The sequence below is a fragment of the Chelonoidis abingdonii genome, chromosome 5 (assembly GCF_003597395.2).
Source record: "Chelonoidis abingdonii isolate Lonesome George chromosome 5, CheloAbing_2.0, whole genome shotgun sequence".
Classification (NCBI taxonomy): Eukaryota; Metazoa; Chordata; order Testudines; family Testudinidae; genus Chelonoidis; species Chelonoidis abingdonii.
The window spans coordinates 83297259-83319568 of record NC_133773.1 but is presented as its reverse complement, the minus strand read 5'-3'; the positions used below and the strand labels follow the sequence as shown (position 1 = coordinate 83319568).

The following is a 22310-nucleotide window of genomic DNA, read 5'->3' as shown; positions in this document are numbered from 1 at the left end:
GGGGGTGGCAGGGCAGAAAGAGAGTCCCCGAGATAGGACAGACTTTTCTTCTGGGCTGAGTGTGTAGTTGGATAGATTGACGATATTGCTTGGTGGGTTAGGGGTACCACGGTTGTGGCCCCATGTGGCAGGTAGGAATTTAGACAGCTTACAGTCCTTTTTCCTTTGTAGAGAGGTGAAGTGAGTAATGTAGATCTCCTGTCTTATTTTAGTGAAGTCCGTTTGTATGGAAGTTGGTTATTAATTAATTATCGTCACTCAAAAAGAAATGCAGATTGCTAGGAAAACATTCAAAAGATATTATGCCAGATTCTTTTAATTACAGTAAATACACACAGATACATGAGAGAGAGAGAGAGTGAGAGAGAGAGAGGAATCTTTGATAAATGCTTTGATAAATGTCTCAGTACTGTGCTCAGGAAGTCACACATGCACCTGGAGAGGCTGAGGTGGAAAACAATACAGAAGTGATATCCACAGCACTCTTTCCTTGGGGCTTCATCCTGAAAGGTGCTGAATACAGTGGCTGTAATTCAGAAAAGCATTTAGGCACTTGCCTAACTTTATGCACATGAGTACTTCCAGTTCGGCTTGGGTGATTTGCTGAATTGAGGCCAAAATATGCAGTACTTTCTAGGATTGAGTCACTGGAATGTAGCATCTTTGTACATATGAGTTGTGAGCAACACCTGACAAAGCTCTGCTCACATCTGCTGCTATGGGCTGAAGGAGGGATAAGAGCAGCAGGTGCATTAAACTGGTTGTGGAGGGGGTATAGTTTTGAGAATGAGGCAGCATTGCTGGTGTGCTAGTTCATAAATATTTTCCCTTATATCTCATAGTGTACGAAATCTCCTGGTGAATGCAATTCATCAGCAACTAACTGATATGGAAAGATGCATTTTGAAATATATGAAGGGAACATCTATTGTGGTACCTGAACAATTTCACTTCATGCTACCAGGAAAAAAGCACCTTGTAACAATTTCGTATCCTACAGGAATTTTAGATAATCAGCTAGAGACTTACAGAAAGGTAAAGTTGGCTGCTGTAGACCAAATATTGACAGATTAAAGTGTTCATCAGGCACTTTTCTTCATAAACAGAAGGTTATGATTATTTGTATAAGAGAACCTATGTGGATTTGTGATAACTGAAGCGGCAAGGGAGTTCCCTTATGGACACCCAGCCAGCCAGTTAGCTGTAAAATCCCTCTTGATATCTGTTCTGTGCTTGATTTACCTGTAAAGGGTTAACAAGCTTAAAGGTAAAAGAAAAGGAGTGGGCATCTGACCAAAAGAGCCAGTGGGAATGTAGAACTTTTTAAAATTGTGAAAGAAACTTTCCCTTTGTCTATTGTTCTCTATGCTGGAGGAACACGGGGCAGCAATGCTATAGCAAGAATGCTGTGTAAGGTTTGAATCAGGTATGAAAATTCATCTTCCATACCTGGAAGAAATTATTTGGATAGGGAATGTTTAGACAGACACAATCAGGTTTATTTATTTTGGCTTGTGAATCTTCTCTGTGCTAACCCCTGATGCTTTCGCTTGCTTGTAACCTTTAATCTGAACTCCCCCTCCCCCCAAGAAAGCTATTTTGGGTGCTTAATTTTTTGAATTACTCTTTTAAAATCTAGCAAAAGCCTAAATTCCAGGTGTATTTTTTTTCCTTTTTGTTTTTAATAAAATTTACCATTTTTAAGAACAAGATTGGATTTTTGGTGTCCTAAGAGGCTTTTGCATGTTGTTTGATTAGCTGGTAGCACAGCTAATTTCCTTTGTTTTCTTTTTGAGCTCTTCCCTGGGGTGGAGGTGGGGTAGGGGGTGAAAGGGCCTGAGGGTACCCCACAGGGAGGAATTCCCTAGTGTTCCTTTCTGGGTCCAAAGGGTTGGTTTGTTTGTTTTTGCATTTGAGTGGTGACAGCATTTACCAAGCTAAGGTCAGAGAAAAGCTGTAACCTTGGGAGTTTAATACAAACCTGGAGTGGCACGTATTAATTTTGAGAATCCTTGCAGGCCCCCACCGTCTGCACTCAAAGTGACAGAGTGGGGAATTCAGCCTTGATAGATTTATACAGGAATTTATTAATTAAAATAGTGAGGGTCTCCATGTACATGTACTTGTATAAGGATTGGTCCGTTTTCTCTGTTTAATTGTGTTTTCAGTCAGTTGCCAGATGGTGTTTAAAGTACCATACTTTTTTTTAAAAAATAAAATTTGCTCAAAATGTGAGCTCGTTTTCTTTAATTTATAACATTATGTCAGATAGACGAATTGTTTCTTTGTTTTTTTATTCTCAGTACTATTTAACATTGTATATTATTTTCATAAAATTAATCTCTTTTTGGTTGCACTTTTTGCAATATATCTATTTGTAATTGAGACCCCAGTCCTGCAAAGAGTCTTGTTTCTTGCTGAGTCTCGTTCACTTCAATGAGTCTTTGCAGTACTGGCATGTTAGTGTTAAACACATACATTCAATATTGACTATTCTAGAGTTTTTAGTATGTAACAGTTTCTAAACTGCTATATTAAAAACAATATTGGTTATGAAAACTTAACTACCATTTGGAGTAATTTTTTTCAAGAAACTTGAATTATTGTCTTGTTCGTTATCCCTTCATTTTGATTCTGACTTGCATGTAGGAATTACATGAACTGTTCCATCTGCCCTCTGATAGACCATATTTAAGAAGAGCGAATGCTTATCACTTTCCAGATGAACCGTATAAAGATGGATATCTCAGAAATCCACACATATATCTCAATCCACCTGGCACAGAGGCCGGTATGGTAAGTTTCACTTGTGGCATTTATAGGAAAATGCTTCTTATTTTACATAAATCTTGTTGATAATCACAAATCTGGTGTCATAGCGAATGCTACATTTCCATTTCATGTAGTTGCCATGGTAATCTTTTTACTTGACTAAAATTTCTGACTGTATGTGAGACAATTACTGAAAACTAAAACTGAATAAGATAGGGAAATTAATTCAGGATCTCATTCTTTGCCCACCCTTTCTAGAGATGCTGTCATCTCTAGGTAAGTTGACAAGTTTCACAAGTTGGAACCTGGAAGCTCAGTTTTTTTCAGTCATAGTAAGGAGAAATTCATTTTATTTTTAATATATTTGGAAACTGTGGACTTAACTGCAGTGAACTAAAGCTATAGACAAACATTCAATGTGAGTGTACCCTTACAAGCCATTTTGACAGCTACAACTGAACCACAACAGTCAAAGGATTTGGTCTTCAGGAGTCTCTGCCAACATTCTCAAACTAGGGTCTACAAAATGAAACACTTTGAGAACCAGTTATTCAAGAGAGTTTGTGAAACAATCTCTCTCAGACAAAGTGGTCTGTAGAATGAAAAAGCTAGAGAATCTTTGGCCTTTGTCATGGATTCTCAGGATGCAATTGGTGACCACCTCCTCCTTTCTCATACTGTTAAATGGAGATGGATCCCAGTTGGAGGAAAGTGGAGGTCCTAGGGTGATCTTGGTGTAGAAAAGAAGACCCCAAATATGGAAAAAGTTGAGAACTGACATTCTATTCTCATGCTTCATAATCTGCTTTGTCCGGTAAGACCTTATAGCAACAATCTTAAATTGAGGGACTATATTGCTGAGTGTCCTGTGATGACAGGTGAGATTCTCAACAATGGCATTGGTAATCTTCATGAATTATAATCTTGAGAGGAGTTGGGGGGGACTGGAGGATTGTGGCTCTTTAATTCTCTTCCTTGTCTCACCCCTTATCTTTAGGTACACGTAAATATGTCATTAAAATCCTTCAGGGACAGGCTCAAGGCTGTCTTTTATTTCCATTGTACATTTTTGTTAATATCTGGTAGTAGAGAATGATGTGGGGTTTATTAGTGTCTTTAGATCTGCTCTGGAAAAATGTTAGGGTACAGTAATAATTCTGTTATTGCTTTTATTATTAATTTTGGTGTTTGGATGGCACTTTACAGACATAAGACCAGGTCCTGGCCTCAGAGACTTTACAGTCTGAATAGATGCTGCAAAAAATAATTGTATGAGACCTCAGGCAGTGAAGGGGAAGAGACAACATTAAAAGAAAGAGACTAAGTATTGCATTTGCCTTTTCATTAAGGTGCTCCAGAGGCCTTTGGATAGGGATAAATAAAATTATTATAATGTATTATTGATAGTACAGATCTTGGTGTTAGAATAAGAGTTTTCTAAAACTCTGTATCTCTGCAGCCATGTCTGTTGCTCCCTCCCGCTTCTCTGCTGCTCCTGCTGCTATACTATGCTGGTTTGCCTGTAGAAACTGCTGTGAGCAGTACTGTAGTTGTCAAGGAAATTGTTTGCCTTCCTCTAATATAATTAGATTTAACATCCCTGTAGCAGGGAAAACACCGCAGCCCAACATGGTAGCATTTAATTTCAGAAAGGGGAACTACACACAAATGAGGAAGTTTAACAGAAATTAAAAGGTACAGCGCCAAAAGTGAAATCCCTGCAAGCTGCATGGAAACCTTTTAAAGACACCATAACAGAGGCTTAACTTCAATGTATACCCCCAAATTAAAAAATATAGTAAGAGAACCAAAAAAGTGCCACCATGGCTAAACAACAAAGTAAAAGAAGCAATGAGAGGCAAAAAAGCATCCTTTAAAAAGTGAAAGTTAAATCATATTGAGGAAAATAGAAAGGAGCATAAACTCTGGCAAATGAAGTGTAAAAATATAATTTGGAAGGCTGAAAAAAAATATTGGAAGAACAGCTAGCAAAAGACTCAAAAAATAACAGCAAAATAATTTTTTAGTACATCAGCAACACGAAGCCTGCTAAACAACCAGTGGGGGCATTAGACAATCAAGATGCTAAAGGACCACTCGAGGAAGATAAGGCCATTGCAGAGAATCTAAATGAATTCTTTGTATTGGTCTACATGGCTGAGGATGTGAGGGAGATTCCCAAACCTGAGCCATTCTTTTAGGTGACAGTCTGAGGAACTGTGCTAGATTGAGGTGTCATTTGAGGAGGTTTCGGAACAAATTGGTAAACTAAACAGAAATAAGTCACAAGGACCAGATGGCATTCACCCAAGAGTTCTGAAAACTCAAATGTGAAATTGCAGAACTACTAAATGTAGTATGTAACCTATCATTTAAGTTAACCTCTGTACCAGATGACTGGAGGACAGCTAATGTGGCACTATTTTTTAAAAAAGCTCCAGAGATGATTCTGGCAGCTATAGGACAGTAAGCCTAACTGGGCAAACTGGTTGAAACTATAGTAAAGAACAGAATTATCAGACCCATAGATTAACATGATTTGTTGGGGAAGAGTCAACATGTAAAGGGAAATCCATGCCTCACCAATCTACTAGAATTCTTTGAGAGGGTCAACAAGCGTGTGAATAAGGGTGATCCAGTGGATATAGTGGACTTAGATTTTCAGAAAGCCTTTGACAAGGTCCCTCACCAAAGGCTCTTAAGCAAAGTAAGTTGTCATGGGATAAGAGGGGAGGTCCTATCATGGATCAGTAACTGATTAAAAGATAGGAAACAAAGGGTAAGAATAAATGGTCAGTTTTCAGAATGGATAGAGGTAAATAGTGGGTTCTTCCAGGGATCTGTACTGGGACCAGTGCTATTAACATGTTCATAAATGATCTGGAAAAAGGGGTAAACAGTGAGGTGACAAAATTTGCAGATGATACAAAACTATTCAAGATAGTTAAGTCCAAAGCAGACTGTGAAGAGTTACATAGGGAGCTCACAAAACTGGGTGACTGGGCAACAAAATGGCAGGTGAAAGTCAGTGTTGATAAATTCAAAGTAATGCACACTGGAAAACATAATCTCAACTAAACATAAAAAAAGATAGGGTCTAAATTATCTATCATCGCTCGAGAAAGAGATCTTGGAGTCATTGTGGATAGTTCTCTGAAAACATCCATTCAGTGTGCAGTGGCAGTCAAAACAGAATGTTGGGAATCATTAAGCGAGGGATCGATAATAAGCCATAAAATATCATATTGCCTCTATATAAATCGATGGTGCACCCATATCTTGAATACTACATGCAGATGTGGTCACCTTATCTCAAAAAGATATATTGGAATTGGAAAAGGTTCAGAAAAGGGGAACAAAGTTTAGGGGTATGAAACAACTTCCATATGAGGAGAGATTAATAAGACTGGGACTTTTTAGCTTAGAAAATAAATGACTAAGGGTGGATATGATAGAAGTCTATAAAATCATGTCTGGTGTGGTGAAAGTAAATAAGAAAGTGTTATTTACTCCTCCTCATAACACAGGAACTAAGGGTCACCAAATGAAATTAATAGGCAGCAGGTTTAAAACAAACCAAAGTAAATATTTCTTCACACAACGCAGAGTCAACCTGTGGAACTCTTTGCCAGGGGATGTTGTGAACACCAAGGCTATAATAGGATTAAAAAAGAACTAGATAAATTCATGGAGGATAGGTCTATCAGTGGCTATAAGCCAAGATGAGCAGGGGTATTGTTCCTAACCTCTGTTTACCAGAAGCTGGGAATGGCCGATGGGATGGATCACTTGATGATTACCTATTCTATTCATTCCCTCTGAAGCACCTAGCATTGGCTACTGTGGGAAGACAGGATACTGGGCTAGATGGACCTTTGGTCTGACCAAGTATGGCCGTTCTTATATTTTTTTGCAGATCTTTCATCTATTCCAATTTCTGTAAGCTTTATTTTACATATATATGTACATCTGACTATGTATTTACTTATAGCATGTTTTGTAACCAGATCAGACAAACATCTTTACTAATGTGGTCTGATAGCCATTCCTCTGCTTGGGGCTAAACATTCGAGCAAGTGATCTAATTGGCTGAGTAACTAGATGTTACTGCAACCGTTAATTTAATTCACAGTGATTCAATCAACACTGCATTCGGCACCGATACTCTAGCTAGAGCATGATCCGAAATGTCTGTACCACCACTTTACTGGCCTCTAGGATTTGCTAAGTTTGAATTCATGCCCTAACATGAGTCATCAATATGCCAAGTAAAACATTCTAACTGTGTCCCTGAATTTACAGAAAATTGCTTACAAATTGCTTAGAAGTTCAGTGATGACTGAATTGTAAAAATGCACTTTAAGGATTTTTCCCTTGTTCTTTAAAAAAAAAAAAAAAAACCAAAACCTTAAAGTTTTGTCTTGGGCATGGGGAAGCAAGAAGTCACACAGCTATTTCTCTCATGAATCATAATCAATTATTAGAAAACTAATGTATCGCAAGTTTAAACATCAAATAATGAATATTCAGCTTCTGAGACAACAGCTCCTGAGATAGAAGTCGTTTTTTTTCTTTTCTTTTTCTGTTCAGGTATATTTGGTACATGGTGTATATAGTTATCATCACTATATGCAGGATCGGATAGATGATAATGGCTGGGGATGTGCCTACCGGTCTCTGCAGACTATCTGTTCATGGTTCAAACATCAGGGTTACACAGAGAAATCTATACCTACACACAAGGAGATTCAACAGGTACAGGACAAAGAAACAGACTGCATTTCATGTGTATTTACTGTATTTCTCTAGAAAAATCAATGCTATAGAACTGATTATTAAAAGTACTATTCCATTGATTTTAATGTGCTTTATGGAATAAACCCTTTTTAAAAAAAAAAATCTAATTTATGTTTCTGTTTTCTGATCCATTCATAGTTACTATTCACATTTATCTGTAAGACTTCTGAGTATCACTTCTAGAACATTTTGTTTGAAATGTATTCTGTTTCCAGTTATGTACATTAAATGACTGGCATTAGAATAGTTTTCCCTTTCTTCAAAAGAGTTCCATGAAATAAGATTTTTATTATAAGTTCTTTTGGTTGGTATTCTCTTGGAATCTCAAATCATAACATAGCCAAAATACACAGAGTGTTTGCCAAATTGGAGAGATTTAAGGGCCCAATCCAATTCCATTAAAGTCAATTAAAAGATTCCCTTCTGACGTCAGGGGAGTTGGATCAGGCCCCAGATTAATAAGGACTGATTTAGTCCTTTCTCATTTAGCAGACGTCATGTGTGCATGAGCATGAGGGTATTTTTCTCTTTGGAATGTTCCTGAAATGAACATTTTCTTCTTTGTGAGAGGTATGCATGTGTGTCTTATATTTTCAGTTATGTTAGTACCATTGGAGAAACAATGCATGTCTGATTAGCATTCTGTACATCCAGCAGAAACTCTCAGCTTTTATCTTAGTGTCCCATTTATTTCCCAGCTGATGTTTGAGAAAAGAAAATGTTTCTAACATGGAGAGAGAAAAAAAGTTACCATTTTTAAACAGGACCTTTTGTTTCATTAAATATTCAGTCATACCTGCATTCAGTAAATGTTTGCCTGCTTTTGACAAATTAGGTTCCAGAAATATTATAGTATATGTGAATTAAGTGGATATTAGAGATAGAAACTGTAAAAATGTCCATTTCATACTGGTTTTTGTTTTGTTTTTTTTCTTTATGGGATGTGTGTTACAAAGGCACTTGTTGATGTTGAAGACAAACCAGCTGCATTTGTTGGTTCGCGGCAGTGGATTGGCTCTGTTGAGGTACAACTTGTATTGAACCAATTATTAGGAATAACTTCAAAAATACTGTTTGTCAGGTAAGAATTAATATTTGTTAATTTTGTGTCTTAGTAATAAATTCTTTATTTGGGGAAAGTGTTGTGAAGAATGGATCACTTAAGAGACTATTAATAGTAATAGGATATTAACCCCAGTCCTGCAAGAACCTTCTGCAGGTGGCCCTGCACCTAACCCCAATGAAGTAAGGCACGGGGGATCTGTCTGTGCAGAGGTCTTTGCAGGATTGGGTCTAAGTTTTGTTGATAGATTGTATAGTCAATTGCTTGACCGTTTGGTTCGTTATGAGAGATACTCAAGAGATCTAATAACCAGTGTCAGTCAGGTTTATTAATATGGTACAGGAAAAAAGGTTCTATACGATACCAGTCTCTGAAGATCAGTCCCATGCAGCAATGTTACATTCACCTTACGCTAAGAGGGTGCTCTCCAAAGCTATGCCCCTAAAGCCATCCTTTTATACTCTACATGTTTACCAGAAAAGTAAACCATATAGGTCATTTAGTTAGTCAGCTTTTTGCCTTGTTTGTTTTGGTACCATGGTGTGCCCAATGTGTTCTAGGCTATGATGCACTCTCATCTTTGTTTTGAGTGCATTCCAGGTACTAAGGGGGAGGAAGGCACTTAATGGACTTGTGTGGGCAGCTCTTTTCCTGTTGTTATAAAGAAATAATCCCTCCTGATACTTTAGAGTTTTCATATCTATTCAATCCAAGGCTTATGTCAGCTAATGCAAGCTGTTATGGGATACTTAGCATAGGTGTTCAGGATTATAACAAAGGTGCAGGCTTTAACAATTACAGGATTACAACAATCTAGGCTATATAGTTGCTACAGTAATACTTAATATGTATACTTATGTTTAAAATATATGTATTGCAAGTGGTTATAATCAGCATAATGAATATGTTTGGTAGCCAGTGTATGTTAGTCAGCAGTTTGTAATGACTGCAAATTGGATAGTGCCATGTGCAAAGGGAGTTGGTAGCCTGAGTTCAGTGCCCAGGATATAGGTGCTCATGCACAAAATGGATTCCACTGCGCATGTGTAGAGAAATAAGCTAAGGGAGTTGAAAGTCAGCTATGCCTCATAAGGCCTGAGTGGCTGAAGGAGGAATATTGCAGACACCGAACCTGAGCACTGCCCAGGCTCTGTGAGTTTAAGTCCACCTGTAAGCAGAAATCTGAAATAAAAGGGAGGCATGTTGCTCCAGTCTGACTCTGGCAAGGGTTTTTTTGTTTTGGGAAGTATAATCTGAGTACTGCAGAATATTCAGAAAGTCACTGAAACTATTTTTGAAAAGAAAATAAATACACATGCAAATACTCACTGGTAAGGGAGGGTGATTGGGGTGGAAGAGTAGGTGTGAATCAGGGGAGAGGAGTTTGGGATTCAGCAAGGAGGGGGCAATTATGGGGATAGGAATAATTGAGGATGTGAGGGTAGGAGAGGGTTTGGGAGTCAGGTGAGGGGGAGGAATGGAGGCTACATGGAGCTTGAGGGGAGGAGTGAGAGACTGGGAAGGGAGACATGGGACTGTGATGGGGGACTTGCAGAGAACAGGGGCAGAGGATCTTGGCAGCTCCACATTCCCTCCCATGTGTATGCCCGGATCTGGGGCTGCCTCTTTTGGCAGAGTCTGAGCCTCTCTCTATCTGTATGTGTTTGCCAGGATCTGCGGGGCCCAGAGACCATAGGACTGGTTGATTTCGGGCAAGTCAGTTGCCTGCTCTGTGCCTCAGTTTACCATCTAAAAAATGGGGATAATGATGTAAAATTCTTTGCAACCTACTGATGAAAAGCACTGTATAAAAGCTAGGTCTGTTGATTATTACTAGCCATAGTAGCACATCAACTGCAAACATAGGTGAAAACTATCATTGCCTCAATGAACAGTAACTCCTACCAACAAACATTTCTCTTTCAGTTAAAAAACTTAGGAGATTAAATGACAAATACTTCATTAAACATAGAGTTATGCTGGCCCAGTGGTAGCTTGTGCCCTTCCAGAACGTCACGTTTAGCAAAACTCAAATTTCTAAAAACCAGGGAATGCAGAGTTATGGTAAATGCCCAAGTCTTAACTCTGCCCCCCTGGAGCCAGCAAGAGCCACCAGGCAACTTTAACTCCTTGTTAACAAAATTTTTTGTCATTAAATAAGAGTGTAGATTTCTCTCTGGTTGAGAGAACCATGGAGCTGTTTAGCTGAGGTACTTAACCCTTTTCCCTTAAACCTCCAGTCTGAAGCCACCATGAAGCTGTTGTCATGGTATCTTTCTTTTCACTGTGAGGCACAGCTCCCAACAGGCATCAATCAGTGACACTGTCTGAATTGGATAGAACTGATCATGCTCTTCTCTATAAATTATATTGGGTGGTTGCACCAGCTTGTGTGAGCACAAATGTTAAGTTTTACTCCAGTGTGGTTTTCCTATATTATAAAACTCCTGGTCCTGCTACAGTGTTCTGGGGGAGGAGAGAGGGGGAGTGAGGGGAATGTAATAAAATACATTTTTTTAAATTCTCATTATGTAGCATAGGAATTACGAATTTATGTGGCTAAATAGTGAAAGAGATAAATAGGAAATTAAACCTAATAAAGATAATCTAATGCTGTGTTTCTTATACAGCCAGGGTTCTGAGCTAGCTTCTCAGGGAAGAGAACTTGCTAATCATTTCAAGACTGAAGGAACTCCAGTTATGATTGGTAAGCCTTTCACTATTGAAAAATGCCAAAGAATGTTTGTTGGTCACTTCTGTCAAGGTTTATTTTCATATACACTACTTAGTGAGTGTATACAGATGAACTTCTAGGCATCCAGAACAACCCGAACATAAAAATGGTCATACTGGGTCCATTGGTCCATCTTCCAACAGTGATCAGTGCCAGATGCTTCAAAAAGAATGAATAGAACAGGGCAGTTATTGCATGATTCAGCATTTGACAGTCATGGGATAGTATCCCTAGCCAATGACGGACCTATCCTCTGTGAACTTACCTAACTCTTTTTTGAACCCAGTTATACTTTTGGCCTTCACAACATCCCCTGGCAATAAGTTCCAAAGGTTGACTGCATTGTGTAAAGAAGTACTTCCTTTTGTTTGTTTTAAACCTGCTGTTTATTAATTTCATCAGGTGACCCCTGATTCTTGTGTTATGTGAAGGAATAAATAACACTTCCATACATACAGTAGACCCTCAGAGTTACGAACACCTTGGGAATGGAGGATGTTCGGCATACTGAAATGTTCCTAACTGAATAAAATGTTGCCGTTCTTTGAAAAGTTTACAACTGAACATTGACTTATACAGTTTTTAAATTTTACTATGCAGAAGAAAAATGTGCTTTTAACCATCTTAATTTAAATGAAACAAGCACAAAGACAGTTTCCTTACTTTGTCAATGTTTATAAAAAATTTCCTTTATTTTTTTAGTAGTTTACGGTTAACACAGTACTGAACTGTATTTGCTTTATTTATTTTTGTCTTTGCTGCTGCCTGATTGCATGCTTCTGGTTCCAAATGAGGTGTGTGACTGACCGATCAGTTCATAACTCTGAGGTTCTACTGTACTTTCTCCATACTATTCATGATTTTATAGACCTCTATCATATCCCCTCTTAGTCATCTCTTTTCCAAGCTGAAAAGTCCCAGTCTTTTTAATCTCTCCTTATATGGAAGCTGTTCCATACCCCTAATCATTTTTGTTGCCCATCTCTGTACCTTTTCCATTTCTAATATATCTTCTCTGAGATGAGGAGACCAATATTCAAGGTGTGCTTGTACCCTGGATTTATATAGTGGCATTATATTTACTGTTGTCTTCTCTATCCCTTTCCTATTAGCTCCTAACATTCTGTTAGCTTTTTTGACTGCCACTGCACATTGAGCAGATGTTTTCAGAGAACTACTGTGTCCACAATGATGCCAAGATCTCTTTTTAAGTGGTAACCGCTAATTTAGACCCCATCATTTTGTATGTATAGTTGGGATTATGTTTTCCAATATGCATTAGTTCTCATTTCTCAACACTGAATTTCATCTGTGATTTTTTGTCGCCCTCTCACCCAGTTTCGTGAGATTCTTTTGTAATTCTTCACATCCAGCTGTGGCCTGAATAGTCTTCATTTATTTTATATCATCTGCAGATGATTGCCACCTCAATGTTTTCTAGCTCATTTATGAATATGTTGAATAGCACTGGTCCCAGTACAGATCCCTGGAGGATCCCATTATTTACCTCTCTCTATTCTGAAAACTGACCAATTATTCCTACCCTTTTTGTTTCCTTTTAACGTGTTATTGATCCATTAGAGGACCTTCCCTCTTATCCTATGACTCTGTAGTTTGCTTAAGAGCCTTTGGTGAGGGATTTTGTCAAAGGCTTTTTGAAAGTCCAAGTACAGTATATTCAATGGATCACCCTTGACAACATGCTTGTTGACATCCTCCAAGAATTCTAATAGATTGGTGAGGCATGATTTCCCTTTACAAAAGCCCTGTTGACTCTTATCTAAGAAATCATGTTCATCTATGTGTCTGAGAATTCTTTTCTTTACTATAGTTTCAACCAGTTTGCCTGGTACTGAAGTTAGGCTTAGCAGCCTGTAATTGCCAGGATTGCCTCTGGAGCCTTTTTTAAAAATTGGCATGACATTAGCTTTCCTCCAGTCATCTAGTAAAGAAGCTGATTTATGTGATGGGTTACGTGCTACAGTTAGTAGTTCTGCTATTTCATATTTGAGTTTTTCAGAACTCTTGGGTGAATACCATTGACTTATAATTTACCAATTTGTTCTGAAACCTCTATTGACACCTCAATCTGGGACTGTTCCTCAATTTGTCACCTAAAAAGAATGTCTCTGGTGTGGGAATCTCCCTCACATGCTCTGCAGTAAGGGAGATTGCAAGATTAACGAAGTTCAGGTACACACCCTAGTATTGTCTTTTATCTGCTCTAAGATGAAGGACCATAGAAAGCTGGTTTGGCTGGTGTCTTTTCATGGTGATCTAGGTCCCCAAACTTAGTATAGAGCAGGCTTGCTGAGGTCAGTCTGAATGATGCTGTCTAAATTCAAGAGGCTAACATAGGCCTTGAAGTTTTCATTCCAGCGTTGATGGGCCAGCTACTTTGATTTTACAAAATAGTCTGCTCCTCACACTAGCACCACTATTGGAGAATTATTTTGTATTGCTCAGCAGTAACTTCCTTGAGCATTAAAAAGCAGCAATTTATTGGCTTTCACTCCTTAGCAAAAATTTCTTTCCTAAAACCAGATGAAATATTTTAATAATTTAAAATGTTGGTAACATGGGTAAGGAAATTTGGGTTTTAAGAACATTTGAATTTTTACTGATACTGTCCTGAAGGGGAATGGTGCTTTGAAAAAGTAGAGAAAAATATTTTTTTTAAATCAGCCTTAATATAAATATCTTATTTTCATTTTAATCATATTCCCCATCCTAACATATTTATGGGCAAGGATTTATAATGTCATTCAGATCTGTCTGAACTCTGGATAATATTGACCACCATGCCATAAGATAGAGGTAGAGAAAATTATAACAAAGTGTCAGGAGCAGGTATATATATATATGCAAGCATGAAGCAGGCTAGAGATAACGAGGTTAGTTCAATCAGGGACGATAAGGCCCTCTTCTAGCAGTTGAGGTGTGAAAACAAAGGGAGGAGAAACTGCTTTTGTAGTTGGCAAGCCATTCACAGTCTTTGTTTAATCCTGAGCTGATGGTGTCCAGTTTGCAGATGAACTGAAGCTCAGCAGTTTCTCTTTGAAGTCTGGTCTGAAGTTTTTTTTTGCTGCAGAACGTCTACCTTTAGATCTGCTATTGTGTGTCCAGGGAGGTTGAAGTGTTCTCCTACAGGTTTTTGTATATTGCCATTCCTAATATCTGATTTGTGTCCATTTATCCTTTTCCATAGGGATCAAATGGTTAAGTAAAATTATTTCTTTGTTGTAATAACTACTCTGATTTTACAACTTGGTCCTTATTTTGGCTATCCTTTCCATTAAGGATCTTTCTTACACGATGCAGTTACCCTATTTTTCATAGCCTAGAGAATGAAATTTCACTCATAGATCTGTCAGCTAATAGAAAGTATTGACATAGGTATGAGTGCAAAAAATAAGTGTCAAACTGTACAAAGTCTTAGAAAGGGCATATATTTTCTCCAATCCAGGTGGAGGCGTTCTGGCTCACACAATACTAGGAGTGGCATGGAATGAGGTTACAGGACACATTAAATTTCTGATTCTAGACCCACATTACACTGGTGCAGAAGATCTGCATGTTATCTTGGAAAAGGTGAGATTTTAACTTCATTTAGTTTCTACTTACGACATTAATAAATGGTTATATGGCATGATCAGTGTTGGAGCAATAGCATTGGAATTATTTTTTATACACACACACACACACACACGTATGCATGTGTGTGTGTAAGCAAACTTCTTTCAGCCCCTTAGGGGTTAGGGTCAGTTTATATATAATTCCACCCTACTGAGGTCACTCAGTCCCTGGACTGAAGGAGGACACTATCACTGCAAGGAAAATGCTGATCCCACCTGGTGGCCAGCCCAGAGGCCAGGTGAATGTACCAGTACAGCATACCCTTACATCTGGTCTGTGGAACTTACTGACTGAAGAGGTGCAGTGTCTGGGAGAACATAATTATTTTTTTACAGTAAGAAGGAATGCTTTTTACTTGCCTCAGGACTGAATATCCCTGATGCCACCACCTTCTGTCTAGTACAGAGTTGTTTATATCTGGTTATATACATGTTAATATCAAAATTTTAGAGTTTCCATGAAATTAGGTAAATATCTTGTGTACTGATATAGACAAAAGCTGTCAGGTTCCCTTTAAAAAGAATACATGCAAATTTTGGGGATACATTTGGGCTGTCTAGTCTTTATAGTTTGGAAGATAAACCATGCAATTCCATCTTCCTGAATCTGCAGATAGATGGCTCCAGTTCATCTGCTGTTGCTCATAGTAAAGCCAAGCAGTAGCAGAGTATAATTAATAAGGCTCATCAGGTTCTATTTATCCTATAGGCTGATATGAAATTGAGGACAATGAACTGTATCAGTTTCATTCTGCTAGCTGCTCCAGGAAAGTCAGCAGCAGGAGGGGTAGAAATTTGAACTATTCAGAGAGGAGGAATATCTTTTTATTAAAAAATTGTGAGGTTCTAGGAATGGCATAGTTGCAGAATACCAGACACCAAGGCAGCAGCAGGTTCTGAGATTGGGAAGAGAGAGCTCCTTCTTAACAGCCAGGCAGGAGGAAAGCAGCTTCAGATTTATCACAGCTACTAAACTGGGGCTGCTTTTGAATGGTGGGAAAGCACTTTGGTATGAATTCCATCCAGCATACTCTCCCTTCCCCGTACATGAGGTTGGATACTGTCCTTGAACTATTCTGGTAGCCCCTTTACTTTTGCATCTGCCTCAGATTAGTATGGTAGGCTTCTGGTAACTTTTCAAGTCCTGAGGCTGGTCTAGTCATAGCAATAGAACTCCACAGTTAATTGAAACTTCATACTCTTATTAATTTCTGAAGAAATTTACAAATGTACTCAATTTTAAGCACCTGAGCAGTGTTAGTGATTTGAATAAAACTATTAATGTGATAAATATATGCATGTCCATAAACATTTGCAGAATTGGGGTCTAAATTGAGACGCTGTAAGGGTGTGTTCTTGGAACTTAAGTGTATGCACTATTTTGTAAAAAGCAGACTTCACACTGTATTTTTATAATTGATGTGATTAAGAATAAAAATACTACAAAACATAAGGCAGAAGATAACGTTGCTATTAGACTTCAATTTTAGCATCATAATTTCTAGCTGTTTGAGTCAAAAATGGAGCCTGTTCTGTTTATGCATATACTGAACTATGAAAACTACAAAAACTGACAGGCATGATAGTACTCATGGACCAAATCTGCTAAGCACAACTGTTTTAGAAATGACTTTATTTTTATGTTTCCTGTACAGGGTTGGTGTGGATGGAAGGGCCCAGACTTTTGGAGCAAGGATGCTTATTACAACCTCTGCCTACCTCAACGACCAAAAACTATTTAAATTCCAATTGCAAAAAATCATGTTAATCCAGAATTTAAAGACTTGATATAGACAGAGCTGTCTCATGCATAAGCTTTATAAAAAGTTACTTATTTTTAATTTAAATGGTATTTTGTCAATAGTAGCTGAAATAAAAATGCTAGTTGAATTCTTTACACAGCAATTTAAGTATAAAATGTCTTTTTAAATAAAATCATCAAAAATGGAAGAAGAGTAAATCACATTCAACTGCATTCTTATATAGACAAGTTTTAATTAAAGGAGTTTACCTTAATTTTGGCAACTGAGATAAAGGTAATCTAATATTTGTAACGTCTTTTTGCTTTCTGAAGGCTCCTGAAGTGCTTTACAAATTTAGGGGTAGTCCTTTAAGTTTACTCATGTAAGCAGCTCTTGCTCTTAAAAGCAAAGATGGCTCATTGGTAAGATGTGCAGAATTAAATGTGTGACTTTAAACTGCCCCAAACTATCCTTAGGGCTCCGTAGAGCCCTCTCTGTTGTGAAGTGTGGTAACTCTTTGTTTGTTTGACAGCAGCCAGTAATATCACACAACAACATGATAGGCAGGGAATGCCACTTAAGATGTTAATCTCCTACAGCACTTTGGATGGAATGAGCCAGAGAGAAACACTGTATGTGCTAAGTATCGACTTTGTTTTGCTATTTACTGGAGAAGACTGCCCTATTATACATAGTCTACAATTGAACACACACACACACACACACCTGTGTGAATACAAGTATTCTAGAAAAATGTCTTCTTCGAGAAGCAAAAGTAACCAAGGATTTCTCCTTCTCAGAAGGAAACAACAGACATCAAATATTGGGCTGCTTAGTTCATAGACCAATAATGTTGTTTTTGCAGATTTCAGATTCTTCTTACAGATTCTTTTCAGGGTTACAGGCTTTCCCACTTGCAGTCTAAGACGTGATATCTGTTCAAACAAAAGAGCTTACTTTACAAAATAGAAGTATACATCTGGATTTATCAAACTACTGGGCTATAGTATAGGATGGTTGTTTAATGCATCCCTCTCTTTCAACCTAAAACCTAGGTAGTTGTATTTAATTTTTTTTAAATGTTTTGTGCATTTAATTGAATTTGAAATTTCCATCCAAGTAGAGATTGACACATCACAAAGAAAAAATTAATCTTGTAAGAAGTTAAGGTTTATGCTTGCTTAAATTAATATGTATAAATGTAACACTCTCTCCTGGTTAGCAAAAAGACTATATTTTACTTGCAAATCAACATGTTTTAAGGGGTTAACCAACCAATAAGAATAAACCTTTCTTAAGGAAAATAACTACAAATAATTAAAAGCTATTATTTAAATCAAGCTTACCTTCATGTTGATTTTATAATGATTAAAATCAGTGATTTAAATTGCTTTGATTTAAATCAATCCATCCTGACCCAATGCACAAAAGTAATTTGGCCCTTTATTAGAACATATGTGTTATGGGAGCATGTTCTTCTATGCAACATTAATATTCTGACTTAATAGCAACCTTACCACGTAAGTATATGTGGATGCATTGAAGGGCCATGCCTCACCACCACTACTACATATCTACTGACAAATTCAAGTTATATGCTTAAATACTGAGTCTGAGATTTTGGTTTAAAAATATTCTGACATGTATTAAACCAGTCCTGACTAAGTGTCTAATTTGTAAACTGTCAAACTACGTACCATCTGATCTCCTCCTCTTTCTGTTTGTGGGTCCCATAATTCCACATGCTCGTTTCTGTCCAGATGAAGCCTCTCTTGGCAAACCACAATTGTCCTTAAGTGAACAGCTAGATTGTTCTTTTAGCTTCATATTTTGAGTATGTTTAGCAGTTGTGAGGAACTTGGCACATTCCAGAAATCCAAAAGCCCATGCAAGATCTTCTGCTGTTTGTCCATCATTATTGCACAAACTGAAACACAAAAGTTAACACACAGTTAATTTCAAATCATCACTATGTAAGATGAGGCAGTCATCATAATTCCTTATTTTAAGTGCAAAAATATTTGAAGCAGAGAAATAAGCTACCAAAAAATCAAGACCAAAGAAATTGTCTCAAGTATAAGATGTAAGAATAGTATAACCAATAGATGAAGTGGAAAGCTCCTCCAACCAGGGAGCTATGACCAGTAAGCTCCTCTTAGCTGCTATGGCAAAGAGGTTTTTCTCTAAACCAAAAGTGAAAGATAATGGTATAGTTGTACAGTACGTGGACTATCATGATAAATACTCGTAATGACGGCACCATATTTTTATACTTTTATTAAAAATATGCACATGCACACTGCATTCCAACTACCACAGTATAGTTTGAACAGGAAAAGTTCTGTATTAGCATACATTTCATGTTCAGGTATGTTAAGACTATAGCAGAATAAGTTTGAGTAACTTCTTTGAGGGCTAATATTTGAATTAGTTAAATGTAGTTTTTGACTTACTCTATTCTGGCATCACTGGCAACGAGTAGAGCAAGACACTCCAAGCTCCCAACTTTAGCTGCCTTATGAATAGGAGCTTCTCCATGGCAATCCTAAAAACGTAACATAGAATTTCACCCTTAGTATATCATAAATGACTTAATAAGATGGCAGGGAGAGATTAACCAGTTTGAGCACCATCAGAACTCTGTGTGACACAATCTTGATGCAAGTCAGAAAGGTGGGTCAGAAAGTATATATCCAGTTAAATACAAACAGCAGCTGCTATTAATATTAGAATATTCTTTATTCATATAACAAGCTGCTAGCAGATAAAGGTTTTGCAACAGATTTTGCATGTAGTCTAGAATAGCTTTTATACAAAAAGTGTACTCAGAGCTAGCTGGGAATTTTTCAGTATCAGAAAATGCCAATTCATCAAAACCAGCACTGTTCACAAAACACGTTTGGATTTGACAAATCTCAAAGTTTAGAAACAATGTTTTTGTCTGACACTTTCAAAATGAACATTCCTGTTTTTCCAGTTCAACATGATTTTCCCTGTAGAAATTTAAGATAATTAAACTAAAAAAAAAAAAAAAAAAAAGTTTTGAAGTTATCAAAACACTGACTTGATCTGAAAACAATTTGGTCTGTGAAAATTTGAGACTGACTTTTCATCATGATCTGAGGGGAAAAAATTTGAACACTTGGAAATATTTGAGGGATGTGAAAACAGTTTCTGACCCACCTCTGCTACATATCCACATTCATTCACTAATAAAGGCAGCAGGATCTTCCAGCAAAACACAGAGTTAGGAGTTAACAGCACCATTCGTAGTGAAGTGCAGAGATATAAGCAAATCACCAAAAATTTCTGCTATTGAGATAAGTGTGACTCCGTAACAGACCTTGATATATACTGGAAGGAGATAATGTGAACATTCCCAAGACCCTGACAGGATAAAGAAGATACTAAAGTTTCAGATCTGACAGTGGTCCTATATAGCTACAAAACAATCTGAACACACAATAACCAGAATGAATTTTAAAGTACATTTTACATGAGGAAGAGTCTATTTTGAAAGAGTTTACAACTGATTATTGATTGAGGACTCGGAAAGAAATGTTTCATACTAAGGACACCTGTTTTCATGTAATAAATTATATAGAAGAGATGCAACAAATAATCACAGGCAACTAGTCTGTATATCTCATCAAATCTGTGACAACTAAAGATTTACATACACAATATACCTTCATACAAATAACATGCCTCATTGGAATAAGGCAGTCCAAAAGAAACAAAAAGGCATTACTTGTACCTGTTGGTTCAGATCAGCGCCTGTTTGCAGTTGCCAGAGTAGGAAAAAAGCTTGTCCTCCACAAGCAGCCAAGTGAGCTGGGGACTGACCAAACGCATCTGCGGGTGCATTCACCCCAGTCCCCGCCTCAAGCAGGAGGCTCAAGCCGTCAGACTAGCGGGGGGGAGGGAAACAAGTGTTTTAAAAATACATTTAGCTTCACGTTATTCTTAGACCCGAAAGATAAATTATACGGTAGCAGAAAAATCGGAAGGTATCCCACACCATCCCCTTCATCTAATGTTTATGCCGCTTTATCATAGGCTTTTCAGCTTGAAAGAACTAGGCTATTAGTTTGTTAGAACGCAAACCACCAAATCGAGAGAGATAGTAGCAAAAATCCTACTGACATCAGTAGGATTTGGGTTTAGCCAATAGTGGTAAAACTACATTACAAGCAACTCAACATCTGGACTTCTAACAATGCACGGAAAGAACGGTGCAATCTCCTGAGCCTCACCTCTGAGCTGCAATCCAGCATCATCCACATTGTTTCTTTTCGGCTGAGGACTACTTACTCCCAATGTTCTGGGAGGCTGCTACGGTGGGGAGAATAGAGGAGAAGCCCAGCACGCCCGTCCACGATTTTGCCTAGTGCATGTAACACGTCTAACACCGTGCAAGCGCTAAAAGGGAACCTCCGTACTCAACTTCCCTCCCACTCTGCCGAGAACCAGCTCCTGCACGTACACAAACAGGAGCACATGCAAGTCAACCCGCCTTCTTGCGCGGTGATTGGCTCCGTCTGATGCTTTCTCCAGGAGTCCTGGGCTGGCTCTCCTAGCATGTGTTTCAGTGTACAGCGCAAAGGAGGGCGGGGCAGCCCAGGGCTTGCGGCAGGTGGGGCGGCCATGGAGCATAGAGCTGCTAGCACGTATCACACACATTCACACACGCAGATCCACACCCCTTCTCTTTCTGGTGCAGCCGCAGGAGAGGAAGGAAGAAAAACAATTCTTCTAGTCTAATTATTGGTCGCTCTATGACGCTATAGATAGCTAGACATATGCTTCTTCATGCACGTATGCGGGAGCGTGAAATAAAGCCTCCCCGTGAGAAGGATTTTCAAAAACTTGCTGTCACACTCATCCAGAAGTGAATGCTTTAAGCAAGACCCACTTCTCTTATCCGCTGTGGTTTATCCCAATTCATTTATTTTGAAAACCTGTGTGTGAGTTTAGAGCTTGTAAATGGAATAGGTGCATAACTAGCTACAGCTAGGCAAGCTGGCCTATGCTGACCTCCCAATGTCTCTCAAGTCTGCTGTGGAGAGACCACCTCTCCAGCTCTTAATTAGGGGAAAACTGATATGACCCATCATTTTCAACCAACTGAAGCCAGGCTATTAACAAGATCATTTTTTCTCTCTCAATTTAAGGACTGCCTCTAGAAGAAGCTAGTAGTTGTCTATGGGCCCTGTCTGTCATTAGACTGTGTTGATACTGCCAACAATTATGGCAAAGTTATTACCAAACTGAGCTGGGTTTGTATTGGTGACCTATGGAAAGGACTGTGTTCCAATCCTTAATTGCAAATTAATTTCTATTAAAAATAACTCCAGCAAAAAGAACAGGAACACTTGTGGCACCTTAGAGACTAACAAATGTATTTTGGCATAAGCTTTCGTGGGCAACACCTCACTTCTTCGGATGTATAGAATGGAACACACAGATTGTGCGTCCGAAGAAGTGAGCTGTCGCCCACGAAAGCTCATGCCGAAATACATTTGTTAGTCTCTAAGGTGCCACAAGTACTCCTGTTCATTTTGCAG

General features: G+C 38.2%; 2 protein-coding genes across 7 annotated transcripts in view; one reads left to right on the top strand and one right to left on the bottom strand.

Annotated features, from left to right (window-relative positions):
- UFSP2 (UFM1 specific peptidase 2) overlaps positions 1-17026 on the top strand; it is a 26331-nt gene extending 9305 nt beyond the window's left edge. For 4 of the 5 annotated variants that reach the window (XM_032800352.2, XM_032800351.2, XM_075066409.1 and 1 more), the window contains 7 exons: positions 843-1035; positions 2650-2796; positions 7363-7527; positions 8526-8650; positions 11263-11339; positions 14833-14957; positions 16657-17026. In XM_032800352.2, the coding sequence (XP_032656243.1) occupies positions 843-1035; positions 2650-2796; positions 7363-7527; positions 8526-8650; positions 11263-11339; positions 14833-14957; positions 16657-16743 (919 nt within the window). In that variant the 3' untranslated portion in view covers positions 16744-17026. The remainder of the gene's footprint in view (positions 1-842; positions 1036-2649; positions 2797-7362; positions 7528-8525; positions 8651-11262; positions 11340-14832; positions 14958-16656) is intronic. The other variant, XM_075066410.1, reaches the window with a different exon arrangement.
- ANKRD37 (ankyrin repeat domain 37) overlaps positions 1-21332 on the bottom strand; it is a 27714-nt gene extending 6382 nt beyond the window's left edge. Inside the window, exons 1-5 of one of the 2 annotated variants that reach the window (XM_032800381.2) lie at positions 21000-21329; positions 20501-20653; positions 19197-19288; positions 18441-18670; positions 17424-17678 (exon numbers count right to left, since the gene is read on the bottom strand). In XM_032800381.2, coding sequence (XP_032656272.1) covers positions 17665-17678; positions 18441-18670; positions 19197-19288; positions 20501-20653; positions 21000-21029 — 519 coding nt within the window. In that variant the 5' untranslated portion in view covers positions 21030-21329 and the 3' untranslated portion in view covers positions 17424-17664. Of the gene's footprint in view, positions 1-17423; positions 17679-18440; positions 18671-19196; positions 19289-20500; positions 20654-20999 lie in introns of those variants that run through there. The other variant, XM_032800380.2, reaches the window with a different exon arrangement.
- Between the last annotated feature and the right edge of the window lie 978 nt (positions 21333-22310).